We start from the raw sequence: 16,726 nt of genomic DNA, 5'->3' as shown, positions 1-16,726 counted from the left end.
GCAACAGCAATATCTGTGACCACAGATTTAACACGGCTGTCAGAACCCCATATGCTCATGAAAGAGAGTGGTGTGCACAAGAGGAAGTATTCTGGAGTCTTCTGAATATAGCAGATATTAATTCAGACAAGAATGGTCTTCAGTTCTCATTGTGTATCGTAAATCGCAATCAGTAAATTGAAGTTAAAAGCACAGCACTGCACTGTCTGGCCCAAACACAGAGATAGGCTGTGCAAAATGGGGACCATCATTCCTTGCATATGCACCAACCAATGGGGTTGCGTTAATTGGCCTGCATCAACCACATAACGTGAGCTAAGTTATTTAAACCATTGTGACTTGGGTTTAAGCTGACAATTTACTCAGCATCTCAAACATGTTCGGAGCTAAAGCAATCAATAGTTTTTGTATGTACTCAGAGACCATCCTAACAACATTAACTTTGGGTGTCCGGATTTCTGTGCCCAGAGCTTTTAGACTGTATGTGTGAATCATTTCCCTGTAGTGTAGTGACTATGGCAACACTATTACAGACTGGAAGATTGGAGTTTGGAGCTCAATCCCAGTATCCTCTCTAAGGAGCCTGTGGAATGTGTGGGTTTTCTCCCACAGTCCAAACCGGGTAGGTTAATTGGTTATTGTAAATTGTCCCGTGATTAGGTTAGTGATAAATCGGATTTACTGGGGAAGCCTGTCTCAAAGGATTGCAAGGGCCCACACCACACTGTATTGCAAAAAATAAATAAAACACTGTAATAAAGATGTTTGAATATTCAGAGATGTCTCACTGTAGACATGTAATTCAAAGGAAGCATTGTCACCCCAAGGTATTGAAGTAAACAATGTCATTGTGATTATTGAGACTGTATTGAATCACCTGCTGTTACCTTTGATCTTTAAGAAATAAAAATATCATGTACTTTTGGGTCTGTGAGTGTCTCCAGAAAGATGCCAGCTCATTGCGCTGATTAAACATTTCTCTATCACAACAAAGTCAAGGGTTTTCACAAGTGTTCAGTCATAACGAACCACTCTGAAGAACGTGCAGGTACGGGTCGTAGTCACTAGAATGTTCTTTAATAGTCTCCTCAGAACACAAGAGAGAGTGCAGGGGCCAGGATGAGGAAAAGTGGAGCAAGCTAGGGCTTTCTCTGGAGTGAAGGAGGGTATTATAGATATGTACAAAATGATAAGGGACATAGATAGAGTGGATAGCCAGAGGCATCTTCCCAGGTGGAAATGGGCAACATGAGTGTGGTCCAGAGTACCACAGCGGTTAGTGCGACACTATTATAGCTCCAGGCGATAGAGTTTTGAGTTCAGTCCTGGTATCCCCTATAAACCCTATCCTCTCCTGATTGACAGTACTTCATCCCCATGGAATGTGTGGGTTTCCTCCCACAGTCCAGAGATGTACTGGTTAAATGGTCATTGTAAATTGTCCCACAATTCACTAGGCACAGCTTCTTCAGTTGGAAGGGCCTAATCTGTGTTGTATCTCTAAGGGAATAATTTAAAGCTGACTGGAAGAAATTATAAGAGAGATGTCAGAGATAAGTTTCTTTCTACACAGAATGGTGGGTGCGTGGAACACGCTGCAGCGGTGATGGTAGTGGCAGATATGTTAGGAACAGGGAAGAGGCTTTTAGATAGGTACATGGATGATAGAAGAATGGAGGTTTATGTGGGAGGGAACAGTTAGCTTGATCTGAGAGTTTGGCACAACATTGTGGACCAAAGGGCCTGGACTGTGCTGTATCAGGCTTGATGTGGGGTCTCGACCATAAACACTGAAATCTGAACAGTCTCTTGTCTCTACTCAACAGCTGAAAGTCCAGCACAACAGTCACTTACGCCGTTTGGTGGTGTCAACTCCTTTGACCCCATCAGTCACTTGCTGTTTGCGGATGCTGTCCTCATCTGCCTTACGGTCACGGCCGGGGCACGCACAAATACGGGCTTCAAAGCAGCGGCGTCCCAGAACCTGGCCACTGCACACAGATAATCAGATGTCAGCTTCCTCCGGCACAAACAATATGTACAGAAACCAAGGTACAGACGCCCTGAGTATCTGATGCCCATGTCTAGTACCATGGGATATTTCACTTTCTCACTAGAGGCCCTCTGCTGGTCAGGGTTGACCATGCACGTTGTGTCCGAGCTGTCTGCTTGTGCTTGCCAGTACGCGAGCCTGGGTAGTATGATTTGGTGAGCAAGCTATTGCCCAGGCAGCAAGCTCCCCCTCTCCACACATCTGATGAACCCAAAGGAACAGCAGACACCGAGACAGTTTGATACCAGCAGTGTCGCAGGAGCTGCCAGTCAGCATTGAGCTCAGCGTAGGTCTGCCTTAGGGACTCAAGCTCTGGATTTTTCCTCGGCATTTACTCCCAAAGCCTTCCCTCGCGAGTGAGTATAGCTGCAAAGCAGCGGAGATTTGAGAGTTTTCCTTCTCCTAGATGAGCTGCCAACCACAGTTGACAAGCCCCATCTGCCCAAAGTGACTGGTCAAAGGTGTCAGTAACTCACCTTTGACCCTTTGTCTTAGTAGCTAAGCCACACGTGAAGGCCGGGAGCTGGAATTAGTTGACAGAGGCTGTTTGAGACATATGCCATTGGGGGAATTTAATAGTAGGAAGAGTTTATTCCCCCCCTCCAACCACAGCTATGACAAGCTTAACCTTCCTGTTCTAAAGGCACAATATATCCAGAATACTGGTGACAAAAGCGGAGCGTGGCAGTAAGAGGTATCACTCCACAGTGATCAGGCTGCAATTGCTGCTACTGTCTGTGAGGGCTCTGCTCCTGTTCCCTGTATCCACGTGGGGCTGCAGTTTCCTCCATTCCAAAGTCATCTGGGTCAATGGCGGCACAGGTTGTTGGTGGAAGGGCTGCAGTTTCCTCCCACATTCGGAAGCCACACAGGTCAGGCTTAGCACGTTTGACCTTAATATGTTAGCGCAGGAAGTGTGGCGACACATCCAGCTCATCCTCAGACTGCTGGCCGTTCAGGATTCAAGATAGTTTATTGTCATTTCCAGTACACAAGTGTAAAGGAGAATGAAATGAATGTTAATCTGGATCAGATGCAGCACAAAATAAGATAAAGATCACAATAAATATAAATACTTAAGACAGTTTATACACATAGATTGACTACATGTCCATAAAGTGACTCTAGGCACAGGAGTGTCGGTACGTGTGGTGACTGACAGGAGATGATAAAGTAGTGGGTGGGATCTTTCATGATGCTGATGCAGAAAAACACAATTCATTGTTTCAATGTACATTTAACAAATAAAGCCAAACTAGGAAGGTTAATCAGAGGATCAGAGAACAAGCTGTATAATCAGTCGGGACGAGCCCGTGTCCTTCACCTGTACAGTGTGGCTGAGCAGCTCTACAGTGATACTCAGCACCAAGGCCAGAGGAGGGTGAATGATCGACTTTATTCACCGTACACATGGACGTGTATCAGGGATCTGCCATGGTGTGTTGGTCAGGCAACAAAAAGCATCGTTCTTCAGTTGTAGAAAAATAACTACCAGTTTGTAGTTATTATAGGAATGGTTCGATAGCATAGGGGTTAGCACAAGGCTTTACAATACAAGTGAGCTGAGTTCAATTCCCACCACTGTCTGTAAGGAGTTTGTATGTGATCATGTGGCTCTCCTCCCACATTCCAACAATGTACAGGTCAGTAGGTTACTTCGCCACAGGGGTGGGCCCGTTGGGCCAGAAAGGCCTGTTAACATGCTGTATATCTAAATAAATTAAATTAAAATAAACATCACGTTATAAGTACAGACATGGAATAAAATGTGCAAAAATACTGGCATGTATTTATAATGTAAACAGCATTAGAAAAAGTGGTATAAAATGTTTACAGTGCAGTGACAGGGTTACTTGATAGAGAGGGGTGGGGGGGAGTCTCACTAGAGTGGTTGATCAGATGCACTGCCTGGGGAAGAAACTTTCAAGAGGGCACGAAGAAACAGCTTCTTCCTTTCCACCATCAGATTTCGGAATGGAGAATCGACTTGCTCTCTCGTTGCACTTCTTATTAATTTCCACATATGCTGCCTGATCTGCTGATTGTGTGTGAACGAACAGCTTGCTTATAACAGGCTGTCGTCTGGTTAGCATTCTGTGTGTGTAGGATTTCCAGTGTCTGCAGTATATCGTATGTTTATTATTTAATGATATTATATATACATGCTTATTGGAATTAATAGGTTATAGTAATGCGATGTACAATTGCCACAAGACAACAATTCCCCCACATTTGCCTGTAATATTAAAGCTGACCCAGATGCAGAGTTTTGTTGAGTCCATCGGTAAAGAGCCGCGTTACTTACTCCCGGTTCTCCAGGGTGACGATGATGAGGATAGGGCGCCGGTTCATCCCCCCAACACAGCTACTGTTGCACATGAAGTTGTAGAGAATGGTGGTGAATTCCGTGCCGACCTGGTGCAGGGTGAACAGAGGAAGTTGTGAATCTGTGCTCCAACAACATGAGGCTGATGTCTGCTCTCTCTCAACTTCCTTCAATCACTTTACAATCTTCCTGCTTACCATGTGGCTGGGGTAAGTGTTCGACGTTTCCTTCTGATCAGTTACAAACATACCACGAGGACTGTTTGATGGCTTTGGGCCTGTACTTGCTGGAGTTTAGAAGAATGAGGGGATCTCATTGAATATTGAAAGACCTAGGTAGAGTGGACATGGAGAGGGTGTTTCCTCTAGTGGGGCAGTCTAGGGCCAGAGGGCACAGCCTCAGAATAGAAGGCCGTACATGTAGAACACAGATGAGGAGGAATTCCTTTAGCCAGAGGATAGTGAATCTGTGGAATTCATTGCCATGGGTGGCTGTGGAGGCCAAGTCATTGAGTATATTTAAAGTGAAGGTTGATGGGTTCCTGATTGGTCAGGGCATCAAAGGTTACGGGGAGAAGGCAGGGAAATGGGATTGAGAGGGATAGTAAATCAGCCATGATGGAATGGTGGGGCGGACTCAGTGGGGCAAATAGGAGACTAATTCTGCCCCTGTACAATAGAACACAGAACATTACAGGCACTTCAGCCTATGATATTGTGTCAACCTTTTAACCTACTCTAAGATTAATCAAACCCTTCCCTCTCATGTTGCCCTCCATTTTTCTATCATCCATGAGCCTATCAAAGAGTCTCTTAAATGTCCTTCTACCACCACCCTGGAAGTGTGTTCCATGCCCCATCATTCTGTGTCCCCCTCCATACTCTCCTCTAATCACCTTAAAACCATGCCCCTTTTAGAGAACATAGAACAGTACAGCCTGGTACAGGCCCTTTGGCTTGCAATACCATGCTGACCTTTTAATCTACTCCAAAATCAATCCAACATTTCCCTCTCCCATACCCCTCAATCTTCCTATCATCCATGTGTCTACCTAAGTCATTTTACATGAATACAAATGCCTTTGTATTAGCCATGTCCCCCCAGGATAAATTCTTGCCCGGCCACTCTGTCTGTGCCTCTTATCATCTTCACACCTCTACATCTTATCCTCTTTCAGTCCAAAGAGGAAACCCCTAGCTCACTGAACCTATCCTCGAGAGGTATGTGCTCTAGTTCAGGCAGCATCCTGGCTGGATGACTAATACACTGGCAATTTTTTTTGGAACTGAACTTGAACTGGGTGGATAAACCAGACAGCGTGAACAGCTTTGCCTCAGAATCTGAGTGGGCCAGTTTCACTGGGACTGGGATCACAGGGGTACCATACCTGTGGTGGCTCATAGGGCACCATCACACTCTGTCTGCCCGTGATCGGGTCCTCTACGTACTGAGCATGGCTGCTTCCCTCCACTCGAATCAGGTGGCTGGGTGGGGCCACTTGACCTGCAGAGATTTAAATATTAGATTTATTTGTCACATCTCCATTAAAACACTGAAATATGCTCAGTCTCCTCTCCTATCAGGTTCCTCCTTCTTCTGCCCTTTACCATTTCCACCTATCATCTCCCAGCTTCTTACTTCATCCCCCCCTCCCCCCACCTTGAAACCTTCTAGTTTGTCCTCCTTCCCCTCCCACCACCTTATTCTGGCATCTTGCCTTGTCCATTCCAGTCCTGATGTAGATCTCAAACTGAAATGTTGACTGTCTATTCGTTTCCATAGATGCTGCCTGACCTGCAGAGTTCATCCGGCATTTTGTGTGTGTTGCATCTGGTTTCCCATCTGCTCCCAATGACCAATGTGAACATCCTGGTGTGGAGACAGAGAGAAGGGTCTCCGCTCTGCTTTTACGGCAGAGAATGACATGACCACTTCAGATAGTTAATGAGGAGGCTTTGGGGAAAGTTTACCATCATTGAACTCTCGACTGAGCTCGTGGTTCGGGCAACGTTTCACCACCTCGGTGACATGCTCTGCCTTCTTGTAGACAGGCATGGCACGGATCACTGCTCCCTGTGGCGGCTGCGTCACCACCTTGATCTGGATTGGACAGGTCTTGGCAATTTGACAGTACAGTTTCTTCAGCTCTGGAGAATACTGCAGAAGAAGTGAAAAGAGGATTGGATCGTTAGCATCTATAAAGAGTAGCTTTAACTTTATTTCTTTCTTTACAGATACAGTACAGAGCAGGTCCTTCTGGCCCTCCAAGCTGCACCACCCAGTTAACTTACCAACCTGTATGGCTTCGAAGTGTGGGAGGAAACGAGAGCACCGGGGGAAAGCCGGGGCAGCCGGGAAGGAACGTACAAACTCCTTACAGAGGATGCCAGTACCGAACTGCACATTCTGACCGTCCAGGCTGGTATAGTGTTGCACTAACTGCTACACTATCACGAAACATACAGCGAAATCACCCAGCACATCCCTCTTCTCATTGCTGCCATCAGGGAGGCAGTACAGGAGCCTGAAGGCCCACACTCGATGTTTCAGGAACAGACATCTCCTCTGCCACCAGATTTCTGAGTGGACAATGAACCCATGAACACTACCTCAATATTATTTTATGCTCTTTTTACACTACTAATTTAATTTTTTTATATACTATATATTTCATATTACAATTTCTAGTTTTGTGTTATTATGTATGCACCTACTGCTTTGTGACACACGATACTGTGCAAGTGCCTTAACCACTTGCATGTTGATAGGGTGCCTGACTTTTGCACAGTGCTGTACGGCAGTGATATTAAACCTAATTCAGGTACTGATTAAATGCAAGTCCTTTTTCCAACAAACCCCAGACTCATGAGATGGGACAGCAAAGACAGGGTAAATAATTGTCAGGTGAAAGGGCAAAACTGGAAATAAATTTGTGAAAAATGACAGGACGCAACTATCTCTATTTTGATAATGAATTGTTTTATTTATCATATTTAACTGGGTTACTGTGTCAGAACAGCTGATGTCTCAGGCAGACTCTGTCCTTTAACACAACTGTAACAAAATGACAAACACAAGAAAATCTGCTGATACTGGAAATCTAAAGTTAAACACACAAGATGCTGGAGAAACTCACTCGGGTCTCGGCCCGAAACGTTGACTGTTTACTCTTTTCCATAGGTACTGCCCGGCTTGCTGAGTTCCTCCAGCATTTTGTGTCTTGCTGAAATATGTTCACGTTCAAGTTCAATTTATTGTCATTCAACTGCACGCGTGTACACTGTCAAACGGGACAGAATTCCCCCAGAACAAGGGGCACAACACAGTACATAGAACTCACACCCCGTTGTTGGGATCAACCATGGATACTGCATCCTGCTTCTGAAATGTGCTGTTTTGTGTCAACAACTACCACAGTCCAAGGATGTGCTGAGGGCAGCCCACAAGTGGTCCCATACATTTGGTGACAAAATAGCACGCACATTAACCCTAACCCATATGTCCTTAGAATATGGGAAAAACGAAAGAGGGAACCCACAAGGTCGCAGGAAGAAAATGGCAGGAATTGCTGGCACTGTGAAGTTCAAAGGTCAATGTAAATTCATTATCAAATACATACATATCATCATATACAACCCGCAGGTTTGTTTTCTTGCAGGCATATACAGTCTGTGCAGTAGCCGTCCCATTTGCCTGGTATGGGGGCAGAAGGGGGCTACTGCACAGGACCAAAAGAAGCTGCAGAGGATCGTAAATATAGTTGGCTCCATCTTGGGTACCAGCCCTCAAAGTACCCAGGACATCTCCAGGGAGCGGTGTCTCAGAGAGGCAGCCTCCATTATTAAGGACCTCCAGCACCCAGGACATGCCCTTTACTCACTGTTACCATCAGGTAGGAGTTACAGAAGCCTGAAGACACACACTCAGTGATTCAGGAACAGCTTCTTCCCTCTACCATATGATTCCTAAATGGACTTTGAACCCTCGAACACTATCTCAGTTTTTTAATATATATTATTTCTGTTTTTGCACAATTTTTAAATCTCCAGCATACATATACTGCAATTGATTGATTTATTAATTTTTTCTTCTATATTATGTATTGCATTGAACTGCTGCTACTAAGTTAATAAATTTCATGGCACATGCCAGTGATAATAAACCTGATTCTGATTCTGGCTCTAAGTACAAAGAAATTCAAATTAATTAAGTAAAAAAATACCAAGAACATGAGTTGTAGAGTCCTTGAAAGTGAGTCCATCGGTTGTGGGAACAGTTCAGTGTTGGGGTGAGTGAAGTTATCCCCTCTGGTTCAGGATCCTGATGGTTGAGGGGTCATAACTGTTCCTGAAGCTGGTGATGTGGGTGCTGAGGCTCCTGTGCCTGCTTCCTGATGGCAGCAGTGAGAGGAGAGCATGGCCTGGCTGGGCGGGATGCTGTTTTCCTGTGACAGTGCTCCACGTAGGTACATTACGTTAACTAGCCATTATGCTGGCATATGACCCATGGGACAATGTGATAGCGCTGAAGGAGATTCACCACGATGTTGCCTGGGATCCAACATTTTATTTATGAGGGGAGACTCAGTTAGGTTTGGTTTTCCTGGAGTGCAGGAGGTTACGGGGAAATGATTAAGACTACATAAAATTACAAAGAGTGCGGATACAGTATACCCCTCTGTCATAGGTGATTAAAACTAGAGACAGAGGAAGGGAGAAGAGCTGAATGCAAACCCTTCCAGCCATCTTCAAAAGGCGATGCCTCAATAAGGTGGCATCTGTCATTAAGGACCCATAAACCAGGAGATACCCTCTTCCCATTGTCTCATTGCTGCCATTAGGGAGGGGTTACAGGAGTCGGAAGACAGACACTCTATGTTTTAGGAACATCAGCTTTCCCTCCACCATCAGATTTCTGAAAGGACACATGATATATGCATACACACACAACAGATTTGGGTTAATTGGGACCAGTACATTTTGGGCCAGTGAAGCGGCTGGTCCAATTATCCCTGCCACCCCACCATAGGGCCCCTCTTGTCCTCACCTACCACCTCATGAGCCTCCGTGTCCAGCACATAATTCTCCAAAACTTCCACCATCTCCATTGGGATCCCACCATCAAGCACATCTTTCCTTCCCCTCCCCCCCACCCACTTTCTGTTTTCCGGGTCATCTACTGTATCTGGTGCTCCCGGTGTGGCCTCCTGTATATCGGTGGCACCCGATGTAGATTGGGAGATCACTTTGCTGACCACCTATGCCCCGTCAGCCAGAAAAAGCAGGATCTCCCAGTGGCCAGCCATTTTAATTCCACTTCCCACTCTCATTCTGACATGTCAGTCCATGGCTTCCACTACTGCTGTGATGAGGCCACACTCAGTCTGGAGGAGGAACACATTATATTCCATCTGGGTAGCCTCCAACCTGATGGCATGAATATTGATTTTTCGAACGTCTGGTGATGCCCCCCCGCCCCCCCCACCGTTCCCTTTTCCTTCTCTCACCTCATCTCCCTACCTGCCCAACACCTTCCTCTGGTGTTCCTCTCCATTTTCTTTCTTCCATGTCCTCTCCTATTGGATTTCCCCTTCTCCAGTCCAATCAATTTCCCAGCTCTTCACTTCATCCCCCCCGGTTCACGGATCACCTTGTGTCTCTCCCACATTCTAACTCTGATTCCTCATCTTTTTTTCCAGTCCTGCTGAAGGGACTCGGCCCAAAACACAAACCACTGTTTAACTGAGGAACAAATTATGTATTCAAATGAAAATCCAAATAAATTCAGACACTATTAATAATACGATGGTTCCTGATAGTTATCGACAGAGGAATTCATCCAGTGTACACTACTGTGTTCTTTTGATTAACAACGTCAATGCAGACACCCAGTGTAGAGAATCAACTGCCTTCATACAACGCTTTCGATGATTGCATCCTTCAAATCTTCATTTTCATTGTAACATTCGGGATAGTTGATGATATCTTCAAATTGTTCATAGTGCCTAACTTGTTGAAGTAGTGAAACAAATTCATTTTCATCCCTGGTTGTTTCTGGCATCTCCAAGCCTGAATGCTTGAAACTGTAGTGAGCAAACTACAAGTGTCACTGCCTTTTGAACACAAACATTCAAGTGACACTATTTAAAAAGTGTATGCTCTAAGCATGGTATAGTATCGACGGGCCACACAAAGGTGCACGCGACTGACACTAGTTAGAAACTGTTTGGCAACAATCTCCTCTCTCAAGTAATCTCCTCTCATACTGTCCCAAATAAACAAAGGGAAACTCAGCTAGTTTCTCAATTAGTTTGTGTTCTTTAAGAGTTATCCTAAATAAGTGATTGCCCCAATTCAGTGGAAACCACTGCATATATTTCTTATAGTTTTTTTATTACTATGTATTGCTGCCACTAAAGAACAGGTTTCATGACATAAACCAATGATTTTACACCTGATTGTGATTCTCCAAGGCAGCAGTGGAAGCAGCCGCTGTGTTAAGGAGTTTATTGTGAGTCAGGAGATGTTTCGGTTCAGGGAGGCTCCAGCACAGGCGACAAAGTTATTTCTGCCAGCATCGCGCTGCTGACCTGCTGAGTCTCCTGTGCATGCAAGCAACGCTTCACTGAACGCCTTTCAAATGCACAAAGCCCAGAATGATCAGAGCAGCTGAGCAGGTGTTTTCTCAGGGATTTCAGTCTGAGTAGAGGTGTAGAGTGTGACAGTTTTGTTACTGCCATGGTTACTGTGGCTGCTCCACCCTGCCTTGGAATGACCTGAACAGGAATGGAGATCCATTTAACACATTAACCACCTAGCTTCTAATTTCAGCTGTTGGCAGGAGGCTTGAATGTACAAATGTTTGCTTTGGGAAAGCCTGTCTGTAGCATTCACCATGGTTCTTTAAGGTTTTCAGAGCGAAGAGGAGATAGTGGGGATAAGCTCCCACTACCTTGATAGAGGTATTTAAAATAATAAGGGGGATAGATCGAGTTGACGTAGATAGGCTTTTTCCATTGAGAGCAGGGGAGATTTAAACAAGAGGACATGAGTTGAGAGTTAGGGGGCAAAAGTTTAAGGGTAACACGAGGGGGAATTTCTTTACTCAGAGAGTGGTAGCTGTGTGGAATGAGCTTCCTGTAGAAGTGGTAGAGGCAGGTTTGGTATAGTCATTTAAAGTAAAATTGGAAAGGTATATGGACAGGAAAGGAATGGACGGTTACGGGCTGAGTGAAGGCCAGTGGGACTAGGTGAGAGTAAGCGTTCGGCACGGACTAGAAGGGCCGAGATTACCTGTTCCCGTGCTGTAATTGTTATATATGGTTATATACCTATTTATTCAATGCTCCCAATGGGGTGTGTCTCAATAGCCTCTGACAACCAAGTCCAGCTCCTGGCCTTCACATGCAGTTTATCTACTAAGACCAGAGAAACGATTTCTTCTGAAAGGAGAAGAGGCAAAGGTGGTTACAGCCGCCTTAGAACCAGTCGCTTTGGCCGGGTGGGTTCATCAGCTATATTTGGCAGCTCATCTAGGATAACTCTGATCTCAAACCGTTTTGGAGTTGAGCTTTCAAACTGCCTCTATAACCTAACAGTTTTGGGGTGTGAACTGAAGTCTCGAAGCTGCAGGACAGTTGTGTGTGGCAGTTACAGGCTGAATTGAGGAGGTGAGCCTGGGTCCAAGAGTGGGAAATGTGCCAATGTTTGGCCAATTTAATTGCCTGGCCAGATTGGAAAGTGAGTACAGGCCAAATCGAGGTGGCAGGGCCTGGGCTTGAGCGCGTATTGAAGCGACAGGGCCTGTCTGAGAATGAGGAACAGCCGAGGTTTAGCCGATTTAAACACCAGGCCAGATTAAAACTGTCAAGGTATTGGGGCTGGGCTGGTGTTCACTCTCTGCTTGCAAGGTTTACTTGTCCCTACACTGAGCTGAAGCTGTGGCCTGTAGCTACTGGGCTCCTGATTTGGTTCTGAATGCTTCTTCCTTACGTTTATTATTTAGTGATATTCTTCTTGCACATTGTGTGTTTGCCAGTGTTTTTTTAAAACGGGCTCTACTGGGTTTCTTTGCTCTGTGGCTGCCTGTACGGAGTTGAATCTCAAGGTTTTATATGAACACATACTTTGATAATAAATGTACTTTGAACTTCATATAAACCCAGAGCACTGATTGGCAGGCTCTAGGATAAAAGGATTAGGCTCCTAGTACAAGCAATGGAAGATGTAGCAATCAAGACAGTCTTTGAAAATTGCAACCTACAGGATCAAACAGAATCTTTGGTCCCTCCTACAATAGTGTATGAAGCTGAGTAATGGACCACCTACAGGAGACACCTGAAAGCAGTAACACCAAAGATCCTTACGGAAGATTTCAAGGATCAGCTGGTTCAGACACACTAACTGGAGGAGGCCAACATGAACAATATCTCCCCACGACAAAGCAACACCAACTCTGCTGGATAGGTCACATCATCCAGATGTTCAACTCATGTCTTCCCAAACCGATCCTTTACTCCCTCCCAGTGGAAGGACGGTCAGAGATCCCCTGGTGGGCAAAGGAAAGGCTTCAAAGATAGAATCAAAATCAGCCTAAAGAAATTCAACATCTAAAAACTGGGAAGAGATTGCACTCAGTAGACACCTGGAGGAAATCTGTTCAAGGAGCAGTGCCACATGAGAACAACCTCCACTGTACCGCAGAGAACAAGCGGCAGCTACAAGACTGAAAAACCAAAAGAGCCAACCACTGGAACTTGTCCACCCACACTGCACCAGATCAGCCTCCACAGGAACCTGAGAACCCACTACAAGACAACTCCTTAGGAGAACACTCGATTCGAATGACCACCCCACTACTAACCCAGAATTCAGTGCACCTTTACATTAAGTTATAGCAGCTCTTCTCACTATAAATGCAGAATAAACTGCAAAATTGGTGAGGATCAGCTTAGCTGATGAAGCCCATTAAAGTTTCCAGTTCCACTGGGTGTGCCAGTAACTCTATTCCTCAGTTTGAACTTATTATGATCCAATAAATAAGGGCGTAACACCAGTTGCTGAGCTGTCTCACTTGTTTACTTGTTCAGATGTCATGCACCCAGATACACCTTTGGCTTAGCACACAGATCTTCAGAATGCAGCGAGGCCTAGTCACTGGCTCATAGCTGAATGGGCGACAGTCAAAGGATTTCATGTCATTTCCAGCACACAAGTGTAAAGGAGAACAAAATAATTGTTACTCCTGATTCAATGCAGCACAAAAAATACAATTGATAAAGAACACAATTATAATAAAAACATTAAATATAAATACATAAGATAGATTATATACATAGGTTGATTGTATGTCTATAAAGTGACACTAGACACAGGAGTGTCTGTACATAGGGTGACTCTGACAGGAAATGATAAAGTAGTGGAGATTGGGGTGTGGAGGGGTGGGTTTGTGGGTGGAAGTGTTGATCAGCCTCACTGCTTGGGGAAAGGAACTGTTTTTGAGTCTGGTGGTCCTGGTGTGGATGCTATGTAGCCTTCTCCCTGATGGGAGTGGGACAAACTGTCCATGAACAGGGTGGGTGGGATCTTTCATGATGTTACTGGCCTTTTCCCGGCACCTTTCTGTAAGTGTCCTTGATGGTGGGTAGGCTGATGCCAGTGATGTGTTGGACAGTTTTGATTACCCGTGCAGAGCCTTCCTGTCTGCCCACTGCAGGGCAGTTTCCATAATAAGTAGTGATTATTATCATATGTAAATTGTCCAATTTAAGATCGTTTAAAGCAAATTCAGTTCACAGATAGATATTTATTTAAGGAAGAGCTATTTTGTAAACTGCTTAATGCTTTAGGAAAAAGATGTCCAAGAAAAGATATGCTCATATTGGAGAAGGTTCAGAGGAGGTTCACGAGTATGATCCAAGGAATGAAAAGGTTAACATATGAGGAGCATTTGATGGCTCTGGGCCTGTACTCACTGGAGTTGAGAAGAATGGAGGTGGGGGGGGGAAGGATCACATTGAAACCTATTGAATATTGAAAGGCCTAGAGGGGAAGATGTGAAGAGAATGTTTCCTATAGTGAGGAAGACTAAAACCAGACATCACAGCTCAGAGTAGAGCAGGGTCCATGGACCCCTCCAGTTAATGGTAGGGGTCCACAGCATAAAAAATGCTGGGAACCCCTGGAAAATAGGGACGACCATTTAGTACAAAGACCAGGAGGATTTTCTTTCATCAGAGGGTGGTGAATCTGTGGAATTCAATACCACAGACGGCTGTGAGGCCAACTCACTGGGTATATTTAAAGCAAATTAGTCAGATTATCAAAGGTTACTGGGAGAAGACAGGGGAATGGGGTTCAGAGGACGAATAAATCGGCCATGATGGAATGGTGGAGCAGACTTGATGGGCTGAATGGTTTACCTCTGCCCCTGTGTCTTATGGAGAGCTTTCCCAAGCAACATTACTGGAGAGAGCCACTGACCCCAGACAACTGGGACTGGTCAGTTATAAACTTCTGGGAAGTCCCACAGCATACTCAACACAAGCATGTACATCTTTGAATGGTTGCTGCTTCTTGTGGGTGAAAATTAAACAGAAGCAATGATTAATAGTGTTTCAGGGAGCTGTTTTCACCATGACAGAAAGGAATGAAAACATTCTGCCTCAAATCGTCATGTTTGTAAGTATTTTATTCAAACACTGAATTCCTGGTTACAGAGAACAGTTTGTCAGCAGCACAGGAGCTGGCAATAAACTAGAAAGAAATATAAATACACATGTTCAGAGGAGACCACTCAGCCCATTGATTCTGGTCTATCATAACTAGGATCATGGCAGATTTGTTTGGAACCACAACCCTAAATATACACCTCTATCAAATCTCCCCTCATTCTCCTACACTCCAGGGAATAAAGTCCTAACCTATTCAACCTTTCTCTGTAACTCAGTTTCTCAAGTCCTGGCAACATCCTGGTGACCAAAACTGCTCACAATACTCCAAATTCGGCCTCACCAATGCCTTATACAACCTCACCATAACATTCTAAACTCTTATACTCAATACTTTGATTTATAAAGGCCAAAGAACCAAAAGCTCTCTTGACAACCCTAACTACCTGTGACACCACTTTTAGGGAATTTTGTATCTGTACTCCCAGATCCCTCTGTTCTACTGCACTCCTCAGTGCCCTACCATTTACCTTGTATGTTCTACCTTGGTTTGTCCTTCCAAAGTGCAATACCTCACACTTGTCTGTATTAAACTCCATCTGCTATTTTTCCAGCCCATTTTTCCAGCTGGTCCAAATCCCTCTGCAAGCTTTGAAACACTTCGTCACTATCACCTACACCTCCAATCAGCAAATTTGCTGATCCAATTTACCACATTATCATCCAGATCATTGATATAGATGACAAATAACAATGAACCCAGCACTGATTTCTGTGGCACACCACTAGTCACAGGCCTCCACTCAGAGTAGCAATCCTCCACCACCACTCTCTGGCTTAATGGAAGAAGCCAATGTCTAATCTAATTTACTACCTCACCATGTATACCTGGCGACCGAACCTTCTAACCTCCCGTGCGGGACCTTGTCAAAGGCCTTAATGAAGTCCATGTAGACAACATCCACTGCCTTCCCGTCATCCACTTTCCTGGTAACCTCCTCAAAAAACTCTTAATAGATTTGTTAAACATGACCTACCACGCACAAAGCCATGTTGACTCTCCCTAATAAGTCCCTGTCTATCTAAATACTTGTAGATCCTATCTCTTAGTACTCCCTCCAATAATTTACCTACTACCGACGTCAAATATACCAGCCAATTTCCCGGATTACTTTTAGAGCCTTTTTTAAACAATGGAACAACATGTGCTATCCTCCAATCCTCCGGCACCTCATCCATTGATACTGACATATTAAATATATCATCCAGGGCCCCTGCAATTTCAACACTAGTCTCCTTCAAAGTCTGAGGGAATACCCTGTCAAGTCCTGGAGATTTATCTACTCTGATTTGCCTCAAGATAGCAAGCACCTCCTCCTCAAACTGTATAGGTTCCATGACTTCACTACCTGTTTGCCTTATTTCCATAGACTCCATGCCAGTTTCCTTAGTAATTACAGCTGCAAAAAACCCATTTAAGATCTCCCCCATTTCTTTTGGTTCCATACATAGCCGACCACTCTGATCTTCAAGAGGACCAATTTTATCCCTTACTATCCTTTTGCTCTTAATATATCTGTAGAAGCTCTTAGGATTATCCTTCACCCTGACTGCCAAAGAAACCTCATGTCTTCTTTTAGCCCTCCTGATTTCTTTCTTAAGTATTTTTTTGCACTTT

The 16,726-nt window shown here is 44.6% G+C and overlaps 1 protein-coding gene across 1 annotated transcript in view; it reads right to left on the bottom strand.

The window, feature by feature from the left end:
* Window positions 1–16,726, bottom strand: part of tp63 (tumor protein p63) — a 151,693-nt gene that overhangs the window by 49,522 nt on the left and 85,445 nt on the right. Inside the window, exons 3-6 of the mRNA XM_059988234.1 lie at window positions 6,350–6,536; window positions 5,767–5,882; window positions 4,359–4,468; window positions 1,855–1,991 (exon numbers count right to left, since the gene is read on the bottom strand). Coding sequence (XP_059844217.1) covers window positions 1,855–1,991; window positions 4,359–4,468; window positions 5,767–5,882; window positions 6,350–6,536 — 550 coding nt within the window. The remainder of the gene's footprint in view (window positions 1–1,854; window positions 1,992–4,358; window positions 4,469–5,766; window positions 5,883–6,349; window positions 6,537–16,726) is intronic.

This window comes from Hypanus sabinus, chromosome 2, assembly GCF_030144855.1.
Source record: "Hypanus sabinus isolate sHypSab1 chromosome 2, sHypSab1.hap1, whole genome shotgun sequence".
Taxonomy (NCBI): Eukaryota; Metazoa; Chordata; class Chondrichthyes; order Myliobatiformes; family Dasyatidae; genus Hypanus; species Hypanus sabinus.
This window is presented reverse-complemented; position numbering and strand designations above follow the sequence as displayed.